The sequence below is a fragment of the Megascapheus bottae genome, chromosome 6 (genome assembly GCF_031878675.1).
Source record: "Megascapheus bottae isolate mThoBot1 chromosome 6, mThoBot2.hap1, whole genome shotgun sequence".
NCBI classification, from domain to species: domain Eukaryota; kingdom Metazoa; phylum Chordata; class Mammalia; order Rodentia; family Geomyidae; genus Megascapheus; species Megascapheus bottae.
In genome coordinates, this window is record NC_143514.1 from 18740772 (window position 1) to 18760841 (window position 20070).

The 20070-nt window shown below is 46.6% G+C and overlaps 1 protein-coding gene across 1 annotated transcript; it reads right to left on the minus strand.

Annotated features, from left to right (window-relative positions):
• Positions 1-509: 509 nt before the first annotated feature.
• On the minus strand, positions 510-17135 carry Mybphl (myosin binding protein H like). Its single transcript, XM_090333688.1, has 8 exons — positions 16982-17135; positions 7210-7298; positions 5945-6140; positions 5580-5719; positions 5295-5454; positions 4832-4968; positions 3910-4096; positions 510-550 (listed from the first exon to the last, which is right to left on the minus strand). Exons 1-8 carry the CDS (start codon positions 17127-17129, stop codon positions 540-542), a joined length of 1068 nt encoding a protein of 355 aa, XP_090189814.1. The 5' UTR covers positions 17130-17135; the 3' UTR covers positions 510-539.
• Between the last annotated feature and the right edge of the window lie 2935 nt (positions 17136-20070).

Here is a 20070-nt window from a genome sequence, read left to right on the forward strand (position 1 = left end):
TTTATTCTTAACTGTCTCTTTGACATCTTTTTACAGTGCCTTGCCACTTGGATGAGATAGATGGTTTGATTCCTGTCATCAGCTTGGGGAGTACAAACACACAATGTGACATAATTAGAATTTATCTATGGCATTTTCCTCCCCAGGAGTAATAGTACTAGCTAAAAAGGAAAAGAAAGAAAGTGGTCATGAAGGGGTGCATGTTTGAGAGGCTCAGGCACACATCTATTGCAGACCTCCCTACACTAGCCATAAACATGGAGTCATGGGCCAGGAGCGTAGCCTAGTGGTAGAGTGCTTGTCTCACATGCATGAAGTCTTGGGTTCAATTCTTTGGTACCACATACTCAGAAAAAGCCAGAAATGGTGCTGTGGCTCAAGTGGTAGAGCACTAGCCTTGAGCAAAAAGTGTCCAAGGATAGTGCCCAGGCCCTGAGTTCAAGTACCAGGACTGGAAAAACAAAACAAAACAAAAAACCCATGGAATCATGCTGTCCCACTTTCCTTACCATTCTCGGGTGTCATGTCCTCAGGTGGGCTCAATGAGGAGCTGTAAGAATGCACACATTTCTCAAGGTCAGCATCTCAGAAATGTCTGAGAACCCTTCTTTCAGAGCATTAGGAAAATAATGTACTATTGAAGCTTTTGGGAAGTCCATGGTGCTAGTTAGGGAATCCGTACATCCCTAAAGAATGGGATAAAATTAGCTATGCACACAAAGGTGCAATGCCTGTGTGCTGCTGTTCATATAGAATAATTCTTATTAAAATGAACTCCAGCAAATGGAAACAAGAGTTTTTTTAATTTAAAAAATTTTTAATTTTATTCTGTGTTATTATAAAGATGACATATAGAAGAGTTAGTAATATAAGTCAAGAGTTATATTTCTTTTTTCTTTTCCTTTCTTTTATTCTTTCTTTTATTGTGTGTGTGTTCTAGCTCCTAGGGCTAGCACTTAGGGCCTGGGCACTGAGCTTCTTTTGCTCAGGCTAGCACTCTACCCCTTGAATCAGTGTCACTTCAGCTTTTGTTGTGATCTGTGAGACTCTTACCTTTAATTAATCACCCAGGCTGGCTTTGAACAGCTATCTTCAGATCTCAGCCTCCTCCTGAATAGCTAGGATTACACGTAAGAGCCACTGGTGCCCATCAAGAGTACATTTCTTTTTAGACGTCACTCCTTGCCTTGCTCTCTCCCAGTTTTTCCCTCCCATCCCCACCCACTATGTGGAAATGAACTCGTTTCAGTGTCTCTCCCCTTACACTTCCAAATATATATATATATATATATAAATGAACAAACAGAACAAAAAGTAAAGAAAGCTAATTTCAATAAATATTATTTTGTGTGATCAGATGCACACAGATATTATGCCTTTCTGTTCTTTCCCTAAAAGTATCCCCTCCTTTGTCTCATTATGTGAGAATGTCTAGAGCCTTGTATAATTTATTTTGTCCTGGTATTTTAGATCAAGCTTCCATATTTGAGAGAAAAGATGTGGTTTGTCTCTCTGAGCTTGGCTTTCCTCACTTAACATGATTTGTTCTAGGTCCATCCTTTTCCTGCAGATGGTATAATATTATTCTTTTTAGTGGCTGTGTAAAATTCCATTATGTATAGGTACCCCAATTTTTGGATCCACTCATCTATTGTAGGACATATGGCTTGGCTATTGTGAATAGTGCAGCAATGAACATGGATGTGCAAGTATCTTCATGGTATCTTTGCCAGGCCTGGGACTTGAACTCTGGGCCTGGGCGTTATCCTTGAGCTCTTTAGCTACCTACTCCTTGAGCCACAGCGTCACTTCCTGTTTTCTAATGATTAATTGAAGATAAGAGTCTTTCATTTAGCGCCCAGGCTGGCTTTGAACCTCGATCCATAGATCTCAGCCTCCTGAATGGCTAGGATTACAGGCGTGATCTACTGCACCCAGCTTGTCCTTGGACACTTTTTGCTTGAGGCTAGCAGTCTGCCACTTGAGCCACAGCGCCACTTCTGGCTTTTTCTTTTTTTTTTTTTGCCAGTCCTGGGCTTGAGCTCAGGGCCTGAGCACTGTCCTTGGACTTTCTCAAGGCTAGAGCTCTACCTCTTGAGCCTCAGCACCACTTCCGGCTTTTTCCATGTATGTGGTGCCAAGGAATCGAACCTGGGTCTTTGTGCATGCTAGGCAAGCACTTTAACCACTAGGCCAAACTCCCAGCCCCACTTCTGGCTTTTTCTGTGTATGTGGTTCTGGGGAATTAAACTACTAGGCCATGCTCCAAGCCCCCTATGTTTAGTTTTTGAGGAAGCTCCAGACTGCTGTCCAGAGTGATTGAACTAGTTTACATTCTAACCAACAGTACAATAGGGTTCTATTTTTCCCATCCCCTCCAACATTTTGTGTTGTCAGGAGGTTTTTTTCTTTATTGTTGTTTATGTTTTCTTTTTGTCTTTGAGAGGGTAAGGCAAGGTATAGAAATTGGGGGACAGATGGTAAACAAATGCAGCAGTAGTACTCGCTAGATACTGTGTTGAAAATGAGTTCTACAACTTGAGGGTGGGGATTAGAGGGAAAAACTGGGAGAGAGTGAAGGAAGGGGTGCCATTGTCCAAAAAAATATATATATATACTCTTGCCAGGCTCCAGTGGCTCGTGCCTACAATCCTAGCTACTCAGGAGGCTGGAATCTGAGGATTAAGGTCAAAGCCAGCCATGGCAGGAAAATCCACTAGACTCTTATCTCCTATAAACTACTCTGAAAATGGCACCATAGCTCAACTGGTAGAGTACTACTTTTGAGCAAAACACAAGCTGGTAGGGGGAGGGAAGGAGTTTGGCCTAGTGGTAGAGTACTTGCCTAGCATGCATGAAGACCCAGGTTCGATTCCTTGGTACCACATACATAGAAAAAAGACAGAAGTGGTGCTGAGGCTCAAGTGGTAGAGCTCTAGCCTTGAGAAAGTCCAAGGACAGTGCTCAGGCCCTGAGCTCAAGCCCAGGACTGGCAAAAAAAAAAGAAAAAGACAAAAACAAAAACAAGCTCAGGGACAGTGCCCAGGCCCAAAGTTCAAGCACCATGACAGTCAAAAAAAGAAAAATATACTTTTTACCTGAATTATATAACTGTAACCCTTTTATACATCACCTTTATAACAATATTCAAAAATAACCATGCACTTATGGCTTGCTTGTGCCTATAATCCTTCTCAGGAGGCTGAGGTCTGAGAAATGCAGATGGAAAAATCTAAAGCTGGAAGCTCAACTGGTAGAGTGCTAGTTTTGAACACAAAAGCTCAGGGACAGCACCCGGTCCTGAGTTCGAGCTCCAGAAACAGCCCACCTACACACACACACACACACACACACACACACACACACACACACACACACACACACAGCAACCTGAGTGAGGAGCAGGGAAACCTGGGCTCTTCACCTCCAATAATACCAGCTCTGGAAATCTTGAATAAACCAATAAGTTCCCTGTGCTGTAGGTTTCTCCTTAGCCAAATGGAAGTAATGGTTCCTATATTATAGAATTGTGACAGAGAAATGACAGCGATAATAAAAATGGTTCCTCTGGGGCTGGGAGTTTAGCCTAGTGGTGGAGTGCTTGCCTAGCATGCACGAAGACCCAGGTTCGATTCCTTGGTACCATACACATAGAAAAAAGCCGGAAATGGTGCTGAGGCTCAAGTGGTAGAGCTCTAGCCTTGAGAAAGTCCAAGGACAGTGCTCAGGCCCTGAGCTCCAGCCCGGGATTGGCAAAAAAAAAAAAAAAAATGGTTCCTCTAATGTGACCTGATATTGATAGAGATTAGAGGGCCTTCACGGGAGAGCAGCTCTTCTCCATTTCTAGTCACATGACTTGGCCACTGCTGGAGAGAGATGACCAGACACTAGTTCTCCTCCAGCTCTTACCTCTCACATCCACTCTGCAGTCCACAGATGCCTCCCCCAGGGCATTGACAGCCTTGCAAGTGTAGATGCCTCCATCAAAGGGGCCTGGCTTGCGGATTTCCAGGGAGCAGATTCCTAGGTGACTGAGGGCTCTGTACTTGGGATTGCCTTGGATATCCATCTTGTTCTTCAGCCAGATGATCTTGGGCTGGAAGATAAGGTGCAGGGGTAGTTGAGGCAGGAAGCACTAATTGCCATTTTCTGGGCTCCGTGTCTGAGACTCTGTTTACAAGGCTTGTAGATAATGATTTTCTCTGTCCCTGGTATTGTGGGAAGGGATTCCCTTCCAGTACCTTCAGCAATCCCCAAGCTCCTCCTCACAGTTGAAAAGTGTACTTGAAACCTCATCTTCACCAAGTGTTTTGACCAGAGAAAGGTGGTATCTACAGCTCAGGCAGCCATCACTGGTCTTAAGTGGCAGATAGCAGCACATAGCTGGTCTCAGTTTTTGTTTTTGTTTTCTTTTTTTACTTACCAGTCCTGGAACTTAAACTCAGGGCCTGGGTACTGTCCTTAAGTTTTTTGCTCAAGGCTGGCACTCTACTACCTCTTCCCTAGGCAGCCTCTGCTTAGATGAAGCTTAGGTACATAAGGAGAAACCAATGGGATTCCATTACTCCTGCTTGATAAACAACGCAAAGCTCATACCTAATCGCAGCAGGCCAGTAAATGTACATCTGTGTGTACAAGGAAACACACCAAAAGGAAACACCATTTGCGTCAATCCATCTTGAATTACAAATGCCCTGATTGGCTTACCTGCTGTTAAGAGGCAGATGGCAGAGATGGGTAGGGATGTTCAATGAGAATGCTCTGGGACATATCTTAGGTTAGGAAGGACAGACACTGGAAGCATCTGCCACTCTCAGAACAACCTACTCACCCTGGGAGAAGCACGGACGCAGCAGAAGAGCTGGGTGTCATAGCCAGTGATGGTAGTGCAGTCTGCCAGAGGCTGGGTAAACTTTGGGGCTTCAGAGAAGTCCCGCTGGGCAAACCCCTTGGTCTTGTAAACAGTGGCTGTGGGTACCAAGAGGGGCCATTATGTAGATCTGAGACTCCTGTCCCTCTCCAGATCTTTCTTTCTTTCTTATTGAGCACTCTCCCTGAGTTCTTTCACTCAAGGCTGGCATTCTCCACTTTGAGTCACAGCTTCACTTTTGTTTTTTCTGGTAATTAATTAGAGATAAGAGTCTCATGGATTTTCCTGCCTGGCAGGCTTTGAATAATGATTCTCCAATCTCAGTTTTGTGTATAGCTAGGATTATAGGTGTGAACCACCAGCGCCTGGCTTCAACTCTGTTTCTTTACGTCTTCTCAGCACATGGTGTCAGTGCCTCCCTTACCTGCTTTCTGGATGCAGGCCAGGTCAGCTGTGATGGGGGCTGTGTCGCTGAGCCCACACTGGTTTTCCGCAAAGACACGAAAAGCATAGGAGTTGCCCATGATGAGATCTGAGACAATGCAGCTGGTGCGGTGATAATGCTCCACCACGGTGAACCAGAGCTACAGGGTTTCCAAAGAGGCTAGGTGTGAGACCCCCACCCCGTGAACTCACCCCTTATGGAACTTCCCAGAGGCTCATTCCAAGAGACTCTGCTTTCTCCACACACTTTCCAAGTGAGTCTTACCCCAGATTTTGTGTCAGCCTTCTGCACTGTGTATCCCAGCAATGCTGTATTGCCTGTATCTTGGGGAGGCGTCCACTGAAGAGAAGCATTGGAACCCCAAACATCCACCAACTTAATACTCTGAGGAGGGCCTGGCTGCTCTGAAAGGGCAAAGCCAAGTCTGGGTATAATCCCCATGCATCCAAGTCAGTTGGTGACCCCATGATCTCTGCTCTGCTCAGATCCCCGTCTTTCTATCCATAACTGGGACCCAAACTTTGGGGTTAGAACATCACCTCAGCTCTCCCAGCTATGTGAGGATGTTCTTCTTCGGCTCAAAGGGGGAGCTTCTGGGGACCACCTCCCCACTCCTCTCCCCACCTTACCAATCACCAGGATGTCAATGGTGGCTGTGGCCTCAAGCCCCCCGAGTTGTACATGAAGTTGGTAGCGCCCTGAGTCTGCACGTTGGGCTTCTCTGATGAAGAGGATGGAATCTTGGTCTCCACTTCTTACACTCACACGACTTGGGTCCAGGGCATGGCCATTGTGTGTCCAAGTGGCTCGAGGTTTAGGCTTGCCCTGGACAGTAGAAATCAGAAGTGAAGAGCCCGAGAAGTTTCCAGACCCTCCCTAGGTGGTAGGGGTCAGACTCAGTCTTCAGGGTACCTTGACCTACTGTATACAATTCCTTCATCTATAGGTTGACAGACTCTTTACAACCACAGTCTCTGCATCAGGGAGATGGGGGAAAGGCTATGTGTCTCCCTCTTCCTCCTCCTCCTCCTTCTCCTCCTCCTCTTCCTTCCTTCCTTCCTTCCTTTCTTTCTTTCTTTCTTTCTTTCTTTCTTCCTTCCTTCCTTCCTTTCTTTTTTTTTTGCCAGTCCTAGGCTTGAGCTCAGGGCCTGAGCACTATCCTTGGACTTTCTCAAGGCTAGAGCTCTACCACTTGAGCCTCAGCACCATTTCTGGCTTTTTTCTATGTGGTACCGAGGAATCGAACCTGGGTCTTCATGCATGCTACGCAAGCACTAGGCCAAACTCCTAGTCATCTTTCTTTCTTTCTTTCTTTCTTTCTTTCTTTCTTTCTTTCTTTCTTTCTTTCCTCCTTCCTTCCTTCCTTCCTTTCTTTTTTTTTTTTTTTTTTTTTTGCCAATTGTGGGCCTTGAATTCTGGGCCTGAGCACTATCCTTGGGTTTTCTCAAGGCTAGAATTCTACCACTCGAGCCACAGCACCACTTCCAGTTTTTTTCTGCATATATGGTGGCGAGGAACCAAACTCTGGTCTTCATGCATGTTAAGCAAGCACTCTTACCACTAGGTCAAACTCCTGGCCCTCTCCCTCCTTCGGATAGCTTAGGGTATGGACACCCAGGACAGTGGAAGCCCAACTGATTAGTTGCCTAAACTCCCATATGCCCTCCAAACAAAGCTCTGGGCTCTGTAGAAAATCAACCTTACCTCCTGGCCTAGGGCACACCTCCCCCTCCCACAACCCACTATCAGGAGTGGGAATGGATGGATCCTCTGCTCTCACACTTCTGCTAGTGTGGCCCCTTCTTCCATCCTTGACCTCTGCTAGCAGGGCTCCTGCTCTCTGTCTCCAGATCAAAACCTTGGCCCAGTGGAACTGTGTTGCTGGTTTGATCACCTGGAATGGGATTAGTAGGTTCACTGTGTCCCCAACTTTCCGGATGAAGGTCTGCCTCAGGGCCCGAGGTAGCCAGATCTTGGGGTACTCTGAATAATGAAGAGAGAGAGAACAGGAGATGGACCTTCAGGGAAAGAGGGTAGGCATCTTGTTGCATTCTGGCATCCTTCACCAAATTGAGCCCATATTTTAGGTGATAGAATGATTTTTCTTGTCTTTTTTCCTCCCTCCCTCTCCCTTTCCCTCTCTGTCTCCCTCTCTCCTCCTCCTCCTCCTTCTTTTTCTCTCCTTCCTCTGTCTCTGTCTCTGTCTTCCTCTTTCCGTTTCTTTATTTTGCTGGTGCTAGGGCTTGAATTTGGGGCCTGGGCATTATCCTTTAGCTTTTTCTGCTCAAGCCGGTTCTCTAATCACTTGAGCCACAGATCATTTTCTCACTTTTTGGTGATTAATTAGAGGTTAGAGATTCATGGGCTTTTCCTGCTTGAGCTGGTTTTGAGCTGTGATCCTTAGATCTCAGCCTTTTGAGTAGCTAGAATTATAGGCTTGTCTGCCTTTTCTTCAATGCTGGGGATGAACCTAAATCCCCAAACACTCTACTACCAAGCCACGCCCAACCCCAACCCATTCCTATTAGGTTGCTAGGATGAGCCAAGAGATTGGCTGAAGGAGCCCCAGGAGAGCATTAAAGAGTGAAGAAAGGGCATTGGAATGCAAGCCTGACACTCTTTTAATTTATAACTCTAATGACTTTCCATCAGCTGGGATTTCCTTTGTATACAGACTGATCCAGTCTGTCTGGTTTGTCTTTTCAGTGCTTTTCTATTGGTCCTCCATAACTCCACTGGTCTCCAGGCCACTTTCAGTGTTCATCTGAGTCTCCTAGCTTCACAGGCCCAGAAGGATGCTTTCTGCTTCACAGGCAGAGATGATACGCTGGCTACCAGCATCCTCCCACTGATAAATCTAAAGACATCCCAGAGGGAACTGGCAGGGCATCTGGGTCCCTTCCTATGAGCTCCCAGTGCTTGTTCTTCCCGTCGCTGGACGGATCTATTTGTATAAACAAAATCTGGGAAAGATCAGATGCACAGCTCACTTCCTCTGGATCTCCCAGGCCTGTCCCAGCCAGTGGAGATTAGAGGATGTTTATCGGCTGCCAGGATGAAGGCAGGCGAAAGCTCCGAAAGTGCTGAGTGCAGCGGGGAGTGTAGCCTCGTGGTGGAGTGCTCGCTTAGCGTGCATGAAGCCCTGAGTACCACACATACAGAAAATGCCGGAAATGATGTTGTGGCTCAAGTGACAGAGGGCTAGCCTTGAACAAAAAGTGTCCAAGGACAGTGCCCAGGCCTGAGTTCAAGCCTTAGGACTGAAAGAAAAAAAGAAAAGTAAGAAAGTGCTGAGTGCAGGTCTGGACAATGAACGCATGCACTTTCCCCTCGGAATCTGCCAAAGGCCCCCTTGACTGCCTAACTACAAACGTCCTAGCTGGTTCTTGCTGGGGCCCTCGGGAGGCCGCCATCCATCATGCCGGCCTTCCAGAGGCTAGTGTTTGCTCCTTTCTCCAGCATGGACAGTCCCCTGCTGCTGGAGTCCTAACTAGAATGTGACAGAGCTCCATTCCCACCAACCACACAGGCCTTCCTGCCAAAATTCATTCCTAGACTTGGAAAAACTCCACCCTTGGCACATTCCTTCGGCAAACAGTCTGATTGCTTGATCGCAGATTCCAGCCATTTTGATAACATACATCTCTCTGTGGCTACATTCCTGAGCCATCAGCAACACAAGTATGTTTACTTCTAGGTCAAATTGTTTAAATATGTACATTGTATTCAGCAAAGGGTCCTAATGATGTTTAGCATAAAATAAACAGCAGTTCAATTATGTTCTTTGAGATAGGCCCCCCCCCGCATTAGTTTCACCATCCTTTGTCCTTTGTAAATGAATATAAATACACAGTGTTCACTATGTATTTCATTAATCTAGTTTGTGTGTGTGCATGTGTGCGTGTGCATGTGCGTGTGTGCAGGAGCGCCCATGCGCGTGCGTGCGCGTGCGTGTGTATGTGTGTGTGTGTGTGTGTGTGTGTGTGTGTGTGTGTGTGTGTCCATCCTAGGGCTTCAATTCAGGCCTGGGCACTGTTTCTGAGCTTTTGTGCTCAAGGCTAGTAGCACTCTACCATTTGGGTCACAACTTCACTTCTGGTCTTTTTGATGGTTTTTGGAGAGGAGTCTCGTAGATTTCCTTGCCCAGGCTGTCTTTGAACTGTGATCCTCGGATCTCAGTCTCCTGAATAACTAGAATTACAGATGTCACCCATAGGTGCCTTGACTTAGTTTCCTTTTCTTCCCCCTCTGTATGGCTTTTCTTCCAGGCTGTGCCTGTCTTTGTCTAACCCTTAAGAGCTAAGGAGACTGAGTAAGAATGGACAAGGATAGAGCCCAGGTCATGCAGGGATCCTGCTCTAGCCCGCTTGTCCTCTGCTGGCCCTGGTGTTTGGGAGAAGGCAGGAACACTGCAGAAGTGTTATGTGACGAATTCCTCTCCTGTGGATTTCATAGCTATCACGGAATTGGAAACCAGATGTTTGTGTGTTATTATTATTTTTAGAGAGTTGTAATTGGAAAGGAAAGTGAAGTATCTTGTTGGCCTTGGACCCCTTTATTCTTGAAGCGGAGAGGGCCAGAGAAGGCTGTCCTCTGGTGCTACTGACAAGAGTATCAGTTATGAAAGGCTTTGGTAAGCTATTGGAACAAGGAAATGAGTGGAATGAAAAGGGCTCAGAGTGACAATGATTACCTGGTGCCCTCCAGGTTGATTGTGAAGTTGTGCCTGGCACCTAAGACACCTCCCCACTGTGGATTGTGTGTCTAAAAGACCCCTTCTCAGCTAGGCACAGATGGCTCCTGCCTATAATCCTAGCTATTCAGGAGGCTGAGACCTGAAGCCAGCCCAGGCTGGAAAGTCCACAAGATTCTTATCTCCTGTTAATCACTAAAGTCAAAAGAGGAGCTGTGACTTAAGTGGGAAAAAAGCTTTGAGAAAAAAGCTAAGGGACAGCACCCAGGCCTGAGTTCAGGTCCCAGAACTGGCATGCACACACACACACACACACACACACACACACACACACACACACACACACACACTCTCACACAGGACTCATTCTCTAAGCATGACTCATCTGTCTGCTAACTTGCCCCTACCAGTGTGTTCCTAGGGCTGAGCCCAGAGTAAAGGCTCTGCAGTGACCTCCATGACAGTGAGAGAAAAGGCAAAGAAGGGAAGGTAGAGTTGGGCAGACACCAGTAGCTCACTTATGTACTTCTAGCTACTTTAGGAGGCTGAGATCTGCGGATCAAGGTTCAAAGCCAGCGCAGGCAGGAAAGTCTTATGAGACTCTTAAGTTCAATTAACCACCCAAAAAAGAAAAATGATATAGTGCCAACCTTAACTAGAAAAGCCAAAACCTAGTACCAGCGTGTGCACCCCCCAACACATACACAAATGAGGAAAAAGGAGGAAGAGAAAGGACTGAAAAATGTTGCTTTCTCATGCCTAGAAGTGCCAACTGAGGCCTACTTTGCCTGGATCTCAGGAGAGAACCAGGCCTTTATGGATAAAGATGTGCATGTATACCTGTCTTTTTTTCTTTCTTAGAAAAACACCTTGGAGGCTGTGAGTTCGGCCTAGTAGTAGAGTGCTTGTCTAGCATGCATGAAGACCCAGGTTCAATTCTTCAGTACCATATACACAGAAAAAAGCCAGAAGTGGTGCTGTGGTTCAACTAAGTGGTAGAATGCTAGCCTTGAGGAAAAAGCCCAAGGACAGTGTTCAGGCCCTGAATTCAAGGCCCAGGACTGGCAAAAAAAAAAAAAAAGAAAGAAAGAAAAGAAAAATACTTTGGAAAGCATTAGCATTCTTCACTCAAACTAAATAGAAAAAGGAAAGGAACGGGCTTAAAGTGAAGAACTAGGGGAGGACTTAGGTTGGTGGCCTTGGAGGTCCGAGGAAGCTCAGCTTGGATAACAGGGAGGAAGGAGGCAGGAGGGAGGTGGAAGCTTCACTTTGGAGGGGGTTCCCAGGCAGGCAGCACCCATGCTTACTTTGTAAATGGGATTCCCTGAGACGACAGAACTGACATCACCAACTCTCTAAAAGCGAGCTGGCAGCACTCTGCTCTCAGTAGGCTCCAGGGGAGGCAGGGAACAGCCTTGAGGCTGCCTAAGTACTGGGGTACAGAAGGGGGCTTGGCAGTTCCAGATGCCCTGTCAGCAAGGAGTTTATCCAGCCTCTTCCCAGCTCAACCCAGCCAGCAATCTGACCCTGGGCTTAGAATGTTCATGAGAAGGCTTATTTGAGGCAGATCCGTTCACACCTCCAGAGACAAGCGAGGTGTAAATTGTACTGACCTTGCAGAGACATGGCTTCCCCTGTACCCAAGGGCTTTTTCTTCCTCAGAGGCCAGGAGGGATGTGAAATAACATCTAGAGCCTTAGAGCAAAGCCTCAGCTTTCTCAGACCAGGGCTATGATGTCCAGTTTCTTTTTCTCCCCCCCCCCCCCCATCCCCGCCCCACTCACAGCCTTGGAAGGACAAAGCATTTGAAAGGCATTCTTTGTGAGCCATTGAGTAGGACTTCTGAGCCAAGTTGCTCTCAATACTCTTATCTCTCTCCAACAGTGTCTCTAATTCTTTCTCGAAAAATTATAAAGGAAAGCAGTATACTAGTGGTTCATTCCTTTAATTCTAAGTGCTCAAGAGACTGAGACCTGAGGATGCAGGTTCAAAGCCAGTCTGGGTAGAAAAGTTTGAGAAACTCTAGCTCCAATTAACCAGCAGAAAGCTAGACTGGAAGTTTGACTCAAGTGATAGATCACCAGGTGTGAGCCTATAAAACACACACACACACACACACACACACACACACACACACACAGACCTTTTTTTTCTTTTTTTCTTTTGCCAGTCCTGGGCTTGGACTCAGGGCCTGACCATTGTCCCTCGGTTCTTTTTCTCAAGGTTAGAGCTCTACCACTTGAGCCTCAGCACCATTTCTGGCTTTTTTTTCTACGTATGTGGTACCAAGGAATCGAACCCGGGTCTTCATGCATGCTAGGCAAACACTCTACCACTAGGAGAGATTACTTCAAGTCCAAGGATGTTGGTTTTACTGATTAAACAATTCTTCCTAATATCTAATTTTAGTCTGTTGAAGTTTATGATCATTTTAATATTCTATTCTCATGGGAAATAATTGTTCACATCCCATTATTTTCCTTTCACATGAAAGTCTTTCCTCCAGCAGTCTCCTGAGGGCTGTATCATTCAGTGATATTTTAACTATGACTTGGAGAGTGAAGAAACAAGATAGACACATTGGAGGGCTTTGAGTGTGTGTGTGTGTGTGTATGTGCATACACAAATGTGTGCATTTGCATACACAAATTGTGCCTGTGTGAGTGGTGTTACACCTCTGTAGGCCTTGCTACTCAGGAGGTAGAGACAGGAGGAACACAGTCCAAGACTGGCCTGGGCAAAAGCATAAGACCCAACCTGAAAAACAGAAAGCAAAAGGGTTGGGGGTGTGGCTCAAGTGGTAGAGTACTTGTCTAGCAGGTTGAGGCCCTGAGTTCAAACCCCAATATACCACCACCATCACCACTACCATTAAAAAAAAGGAGAGAGAGAGAGAGAGAGAGAGAGAGAGAGAGAAAGAGAGAGAAAAGCTTATAGCCAGCTATAGGTTCAAAACTAAAGATTTCCAGGGAAGTACTGGCATTTCACCTCTGAAACTTGTTTAGAAAACTATACTGAGAAAAAGAATGTCATTTTTCATGATAACAGAAGACAATAAAACTTCCATGTCCAATGCCGCTCTGAAAAAAAAAAAAGAAAGGAAAAGGATGTCACTTCCTTGAAAATCAGTAATGTAAGATCAGAAAAGGTTTAAAGGCAGAGAAACAGGCCATCCTTCTCTGAGATCTGTTAGACTTTACCAGTTTACTCTGTTTCCTGGCTGACCAGTGTATGTTATCATCTTCTACAATTTTGGTGTTTTCTTACTCTTTCTCATTCTTAGTTGATAACCTGGCTAATGTCCAAGACCAACCTATTTTCTGTTCTTAACACAGTAACCAGAAAAATCTTCCAGATCTACACCTGATTATGCCATTCTTTATTCCAAACCCTGCACTGCCGCCCCATCTGTCTCAGCATCAAATTGACACTTTCACAATTGGCCTTGTTAACTCTGCTCCAAATCCTATCACTGTCTCCTCACTGCACTACAGCCACAGTTGTTCCAACCATAAAGTAGATTCCTGCTGCAGGGCTTTCACATATGTCCTCTCTGAACAGAAAATACTCCCCTCAACTCAAATATCCGTGTCTCTCTCTCCCCCTCCCGCCAACTTTTGTTAGTCCTGGGGTATGAACTCAGGGCCTGAGCACTGTCCTTGGGCTTTTTTCTCTACCACTTGAGCCACAGCACCACTTTCAGCTTTTTTCTGTGTATATGGTGCTGAGGAACCGAACCCGGGTCTTTGTGCATGCGAGGCAAGCACTCTACCACTAGGCCAAACCCTCAGCCTCCTGCATGTATGATTCTCTTACTTTCATTACATTGCTATGCAAATATCACCTATTTGTGTGGCCTTCACTGAAGATTATATTTGCATAGTCCTATTCCCAGGGCTGGCTGTGTGTGTGTGTGTGTGTGTGTGTGTGTGTGTGTGTGTGTGTGTGTGTGTGTGTGTGGCGTGTTTGGCTTTGGTCAGTCATTGGGCTTGAATTCAGAGCTTGGGCACTACCTTGAGCTTTTTTGCTCAAGGCTAGTACTCTATTACTTTGAACTACATCTCCACTTTTGGTTGTCTGGTGGCTAGTTGGAAATGAATCTCACGGGCTTTGCTGCCAAAGTTGGCTTTGACCCATGATCCTTGGATCTCAGCCTCCTGAACAGGTAGGATTACAGGCATGAGCCACCAGTGCCTGGCTTTTATGTTATTTTTGGCGTAGGATTGATTACTATTGGACATACTACATGATTTACTTGTTTATTGTCTATCTCCCTTTACTAGACTTTTATTTCTAGAACAGTGCCTAGCTCATAATAAGCACAAAAAGTAAATCTTTGTGAAAGAGGAAGGAGGTGAGGGAAGGGAAAGAGAAAGAAAAAGAAAGGGAGGGAACAAAGAAAGAAGCGGGGAGGAAGAAAGGGAAAGAGGGAGTGAGAGAGGAAGGGAGTAAAGGAGGCAGGAGGTTCAGCTTCCCACGTCTGGAAAACACAACAGTTCAGCTCGAAAGAGGGTGTATAATTACTTGGAGTAAGTATGCTCAAATCAGCCTCACTTTCTCCTTGTCAGGGTCACAGCCCTTACCCCACCCTCCCTTCTGGCCCCATGCCAATCTTCGTTTCCAAGACCTAACACCTCAGTGCAGCACCGAGGACAGACAGAACTGGCTGCCAATGCTAGCTCCTTATTACTGCTTATTTAGTGCTGTAGCAGGCTTGCTGAATTAAGAAGTTCATTGTTGGCCTGTTGCTGTTTATTTTGATCGTGCAAATTAATTTCTGTGTATTCCAGTTCCCACGCTCTCCCCTGCTCACTGCAGTACTCACTAGACCCAGCACCCCTCCATGATGAAGAGGAGCTGGGTGGAAGACAGTCTTAGGCTCTCTCAGGGAATTTAGAGTTCACCTAGTTCAGGGCCCTGACATTCTGTGGGATCTTTGGATGCCTTTCAGCAGCTGTGTGACTTCCCTGTTCTTTTTTGGGGTGTGTTTATTCAGGCCAAGAGCCCACAACTTTTATCAGATTTTCCTGAAAGTCCATAGTCATCAAAAGGTTCAGGCAAAACTTTAGTTCAGCTTCTTAATTTACAAGACAGACAAAAGAGGCCCAGAGGAGTGATTGACCCATCTAGGACAGAGCTAGGAATCCGGCTCACATCTTTTTATTTCGAAGCAGCTAACAGACAGTGCACTTCCTTTGTAACATGTCAGAAGGTACCCTAAGTGACAGTCACCTCTAGGAAGCCTCTGGCTGGTGGCCCAGAAGCTTGACTCACAGAAAGATGGGGTTGGGGCTGTGCCAGTGGTGAGGGCTGTCAATAGCTCATTGTCCTCAGTACCCCTCAGGCAAAGCTGGAGTGAAATGAATGTTGGACCCACAGGGTTTTGTGGAGAATGGTAGAGTCAGTGATGAGGAAAACCTGCCACTATCAGAACTAGTGCCAGAAAGAGCTGTCCTGGCTCCTCTTCCTGCCTATGGCATCTTCTCTGGGCCTTTTAGGGGAAGAACCGGATTGTCTGTCTCAATCACTTTAGCATATGCTCAGAACAGCTCCTCTCCCTCTCCCCAAAGCAAAAGATTCTACCATCTCTGTGCCCCAACTCTTCCGCCAGGGTCACAAGAAGTGAATAGAATTCCCACTGACCCTATTTGGACATAGAACTCATGGCCTCCAGCCCTGACTTGGAAATGGTGCTTATTCAGCTTTTGGCTTAGCTTCCTCTGGGTATTTTGGACCTTTGCAATCCTTTCTTTGCTAGCAGAACTTCATCAGTCCGTTCACACAGAGAGAACGAAATGGAGCAGTTAATCCATGTGTCCAAGGCCACAGAACCACTTAGCAGCACTGGCAATCTTTGCCTCCTGTGGTCTTTGCATCCTTTGTACTCAGGACCTTAAGGTGGACTTGGAGAGACTATCATACAGAAGTGAAGCATTCGTTTTCCCACTCCCTCTCTGTGGCAGCTTGCATTGACTCCCCCACTGCCAAGTGGCCACTGGGTGAACTCTGGAGACTTGAGGGGGAGGCAGTTGGTGCTGGGGTAGCAGAGCACGTGAGGTTGGAAGGGACACCAAACATTTCCTTGCTGGAGAGTGACTCTGCAAAAACCATGTACTCAGAGAGGCTTGGAGTAGTGGGGTGCTGGGGTTCGTCCTGATGCTGTGGCATGGCCCAGGGGGAGACTGAGCATCACTGTGCTGCTTGAACACTTAGCTTCCACAGTGGCTACAGTTTTGCATTCCTCCTGTCTCTCATTGTCATGGCCAGCCACTATCTTACACTCAGTCCCTCTCTCACTGGCCATTTATCTACTAGGTCCTCCTAGTTCCTAAACTCTTCAGCTCAAGGCTACCACCCTAATCTGGAGCCAAGCCCTACTTCTCATTTTCTAGAGGTTAATTGGAGATAAGAATCTCAGGTCCTTCCTGTGACCAGGCTGGCTTTGAACCTTGATCCTCAGATCTCAGCCTCCTGAGTAGTTAGGATTACAGGCTGACATTTTTTTATTTTTATTTTTTTTTTAAAGATAAGAAATAAGTGGAGGGGCAGGGAGTTTGGCCTAGTGGTAGAGTGCTTGCCTAGCATGCACAAAGACCCAAGTTTGATTCCTCAGTACCACATACATAGAAAAAAGCGAGAAATGGTGCTGTGGCTCAAGTGGTAGAGCTCTAGCCTTGAGAAAGTCCAAGGACAGTGCTCAGGCCCTGAGCTCAACCCCAGGGCTGGCCAAAAAAAATAAGGGGGGACTCCAAAGGGCCACAAATACATATCATTCACTGACTTTTCATCTAAAAAAGCAGTCCAGCAAAGAGATTTCAGGAGCAATTCAGAATTCAAGGAAGGGGGAAGGGGGACATCTCCAGTGATTGAGTCATAGTCTGCAAATACCTAAAGGGGTGCAGTCAGGGTGGCAGGAAAGTTCTCCCCAATTCCCCCTTCCCAGCCTCCCCCTTCCCTCCACACCATGGATCACCTTCGATAGGGGGCAGATGCTGCAGAGTGGGACTGTCTGCCTCTTGTCTGGGTGAAGCCTGGGGTCTTTCCGCATCTACTAAGCTGGCTTCTTCGACCTTCTGCTGAGAGCCTGAGGCCACCTCGGTGGTTGTGGTGGCCGCCTCCATGCTGGGCCTGCCTAGAGGCTGCACTCCAGCTGAAGATTTTTCACGATCAGTGGTGAGGAGGGGCTGAGCACCAGCTCGGCAGGCTGGCCTTCCCGGTCCCAATCCTAGGCTTATATAAGTGGGCTGGCCTCTTCCCCACCACCTACTTCCAGCAGAAGGGTGAAATAGGGGCTAGGGGAAGAGGAGGATCAGACAACAGCCCAGAATAGCCACAGGAGGAGGGCCGAGGTGGCCCTGTTATCTTGGGAGAGAGATGACACCCCCTCACAGTACTAGAAGGGAGGGGAGAGACTGAGCACTGGACATCTGAACAGGACCTGGCCTCTGTTGGAGGACTGGAAAACAGCTCAGCTCCTGACCTCTGGCTCCTTCAAGCAGTGCTCACACTTTTAAGATCTCCCACATCCAATGAGCAGCGAAGCCTCATCTCCATGGCCTTCCGGGAGCCCCCTCTCTTGTCTTACTCCTCCTGTCTCAAAGCTAGTCAAAGGCAAGGTGGTGCAGTGAGGGGTGATTCGGCTCCACTTGGGCTCTGTCGCCAGTTAGCTCTGTGAGCTGTCACACACCATCTGAACCCAGGGCCCTGCACAATGTTAGGCAAGTGTTCCACTGCTGAGCTACACCCTCAGCCACCACCATCATTATTAAGTCTATTTTCATCTTTCAAATGGAGATAATAGAACCTGTAGGGTTGTTGTGAGGATTGAGAGGTAATCTTTGTTAAGTGCTTAGTCGACTAAGTGCTCCAGAAATGGAAGCTATTTTTAGGTCTGGTCAGCATCCTCTGCCACCCCCTAAAGCTGTCAGTGGCTCCCTTCTTATGAGATAAAGCTCAACATGAGAGGCATAAGGGTGCAGGAGGGGAACTCCTTCACTGGAAGAGAAATGTGTCACTTCTGGCTGTACCACTCAGTCACTAGCTGGTGGCTTTGAACAAGGGCAGCTGGTGTCATGATTGGGTTGTGGAGAAAATGATTAAAATCAGGAAGGGCCTGCTTGCATCAGGTAGTAAGTGCTAGTTACCCACTAGTTGTCCCATAAAATTTCCAGTTTGTTTTTTTTTGGGGGGGGGGGTCATGGGCCTGGGTGCTGTCCCCAAGCTCTTCAGCTCAAGGCTACTGCCCTTCCCCTGGAGCCACAGCACCACTTCCCGATTTCTAGGGATTAATTGGAGATAAGAGTCTCATGGCTTTGTAATGCCCCAGGCTGGCTTTGAACTGCCAGCCATCCTCAGATCTCAACCTCCTGAGTAGGTAAGATTACAGGCGTGAGCCACTGCATCCTGCTAAGATTTCCAGGTTTGTTCTATCATGGCTCATGTGTTGTCTACTCCATCTAAAATACGTTTTCCTATCATACTTCTACTTTTCTATCTCCAGAAACTGGTCTCCTCTCAATTTTAAAAATACATATTTTAGTTTTAGAATGGTAACAAAGTTGAGTGGAAGTAGAATTAAATCCCCTCTCTTCTGGTTCTGTCCCCATGGGGAGAAGTCACCATGGCAGAATGAATGAGCTTACTTATTTTAGCACTCAATTTAAAGGCACTCAATAGGACCCTGGAGCCAGTTGTTGTTACCTTAGGGTGACAGGTGCTCAGTCTCTGCAATCTATAGGTTCTGTGGTCCCAGACAACCTATGGATATATTTCTGTGTGCTGAACTGATTTATAAGGCACTGGGATGGCTAAAGAGAGTGGTGCGGAGACTGACTGCTGGATCTGGACTGGTTCCATTAACCCAAGCAAAGTTACTACAAGTATGAGCAATGCCCACATCGGGTTGCCCTTCTTATATACCACACGTTGCCATATTTTGATGAAGAAATGGCAAAGGCTTTTAGTCTGAGACCTTTACTGCACCAAAGGTGTGAAGAATGAAATTTAAAATAGATTCCTTGGGCCTGATATCAGAAAGTGAAATTTGTTAAGTCTGAGGTAAAACCAGGAATTTGCATTTTCAAATGCAATCAACATACCAACAGATACAGCTACTGGAAGTTTTGGAACAAGTGTTAGAATTCCTGAAACTGAACTCCCCGCCCCCCACACCTCCTCCCTGCCCCCAATCATGTGGCATAGGAACTGTCACCAGAAGGTGTTTCTTCAAGAACAAGACCTTTGAGCTGGGCACCAGTAGCTCATCCTGCAATCCTAGCTATTCAGAAAGCTGAGATCTGAGGACTGAAGTGTGAAGTCAGTCTGGGTAGGAAAGTCCATGAGACTCATTTCCAACTAACCACCAAAGACTAGCCAGACATGAAGCTCTGGTTCAAGTTGTACAGTGCTGACTTTGAGAAAAATGCTCAGGGACAAGCACCCAGGCAGAGGGAGAAGAAGAAAAGGAGGCAAGGACAGAGGAGGGGAAAGGAGAAAGAGGGAGGAGGAGAGGGGAAGGGGGAGGAATAGGAGGAAGGAAAGGTAGGAGAGGAAGGAGTGGGGGGGGGAGAGAGGAAGTAGAGGAACAATAACTACAAGACCTTTGCCCTATCAGTTCCCTATGAAGATACTGGAGCATTAGCTGGCAATGTTGGTCAGATTGGCAGTTGGGGGAAGTTCCCTTACAAACACCCTTTGGAGGAAGCTGCTATTCATTGAAGAACTGAGGGTTGTAAGAACAACCTGGGGACCCTCAGAGGGACAGGGCTACAAGTTAAATTTCTAAGTGTTGTCATTTGTTAGCAGTCTACAAAGAACAAAGAATTCTGAAGACCAATACTCTATTGCTGTCAGGACATACAGCACTGGAAACGAGAGGGCGTGTGTGTGTGTGTGTGTGTGTGTGTGTGTGTGTGTGTGTGTGTGTGTGTGTGTGCTAGATTTTCTGAAGTGGAGACTGAGGCAGACTTTGGATCCATATAAAGCACAGCAAAAGGAAAGAATAAAAAAAGAACATTTTTTTTGGCGGGGGGAAACAATTCACTTTGGGGAGAGTTGTTTGCC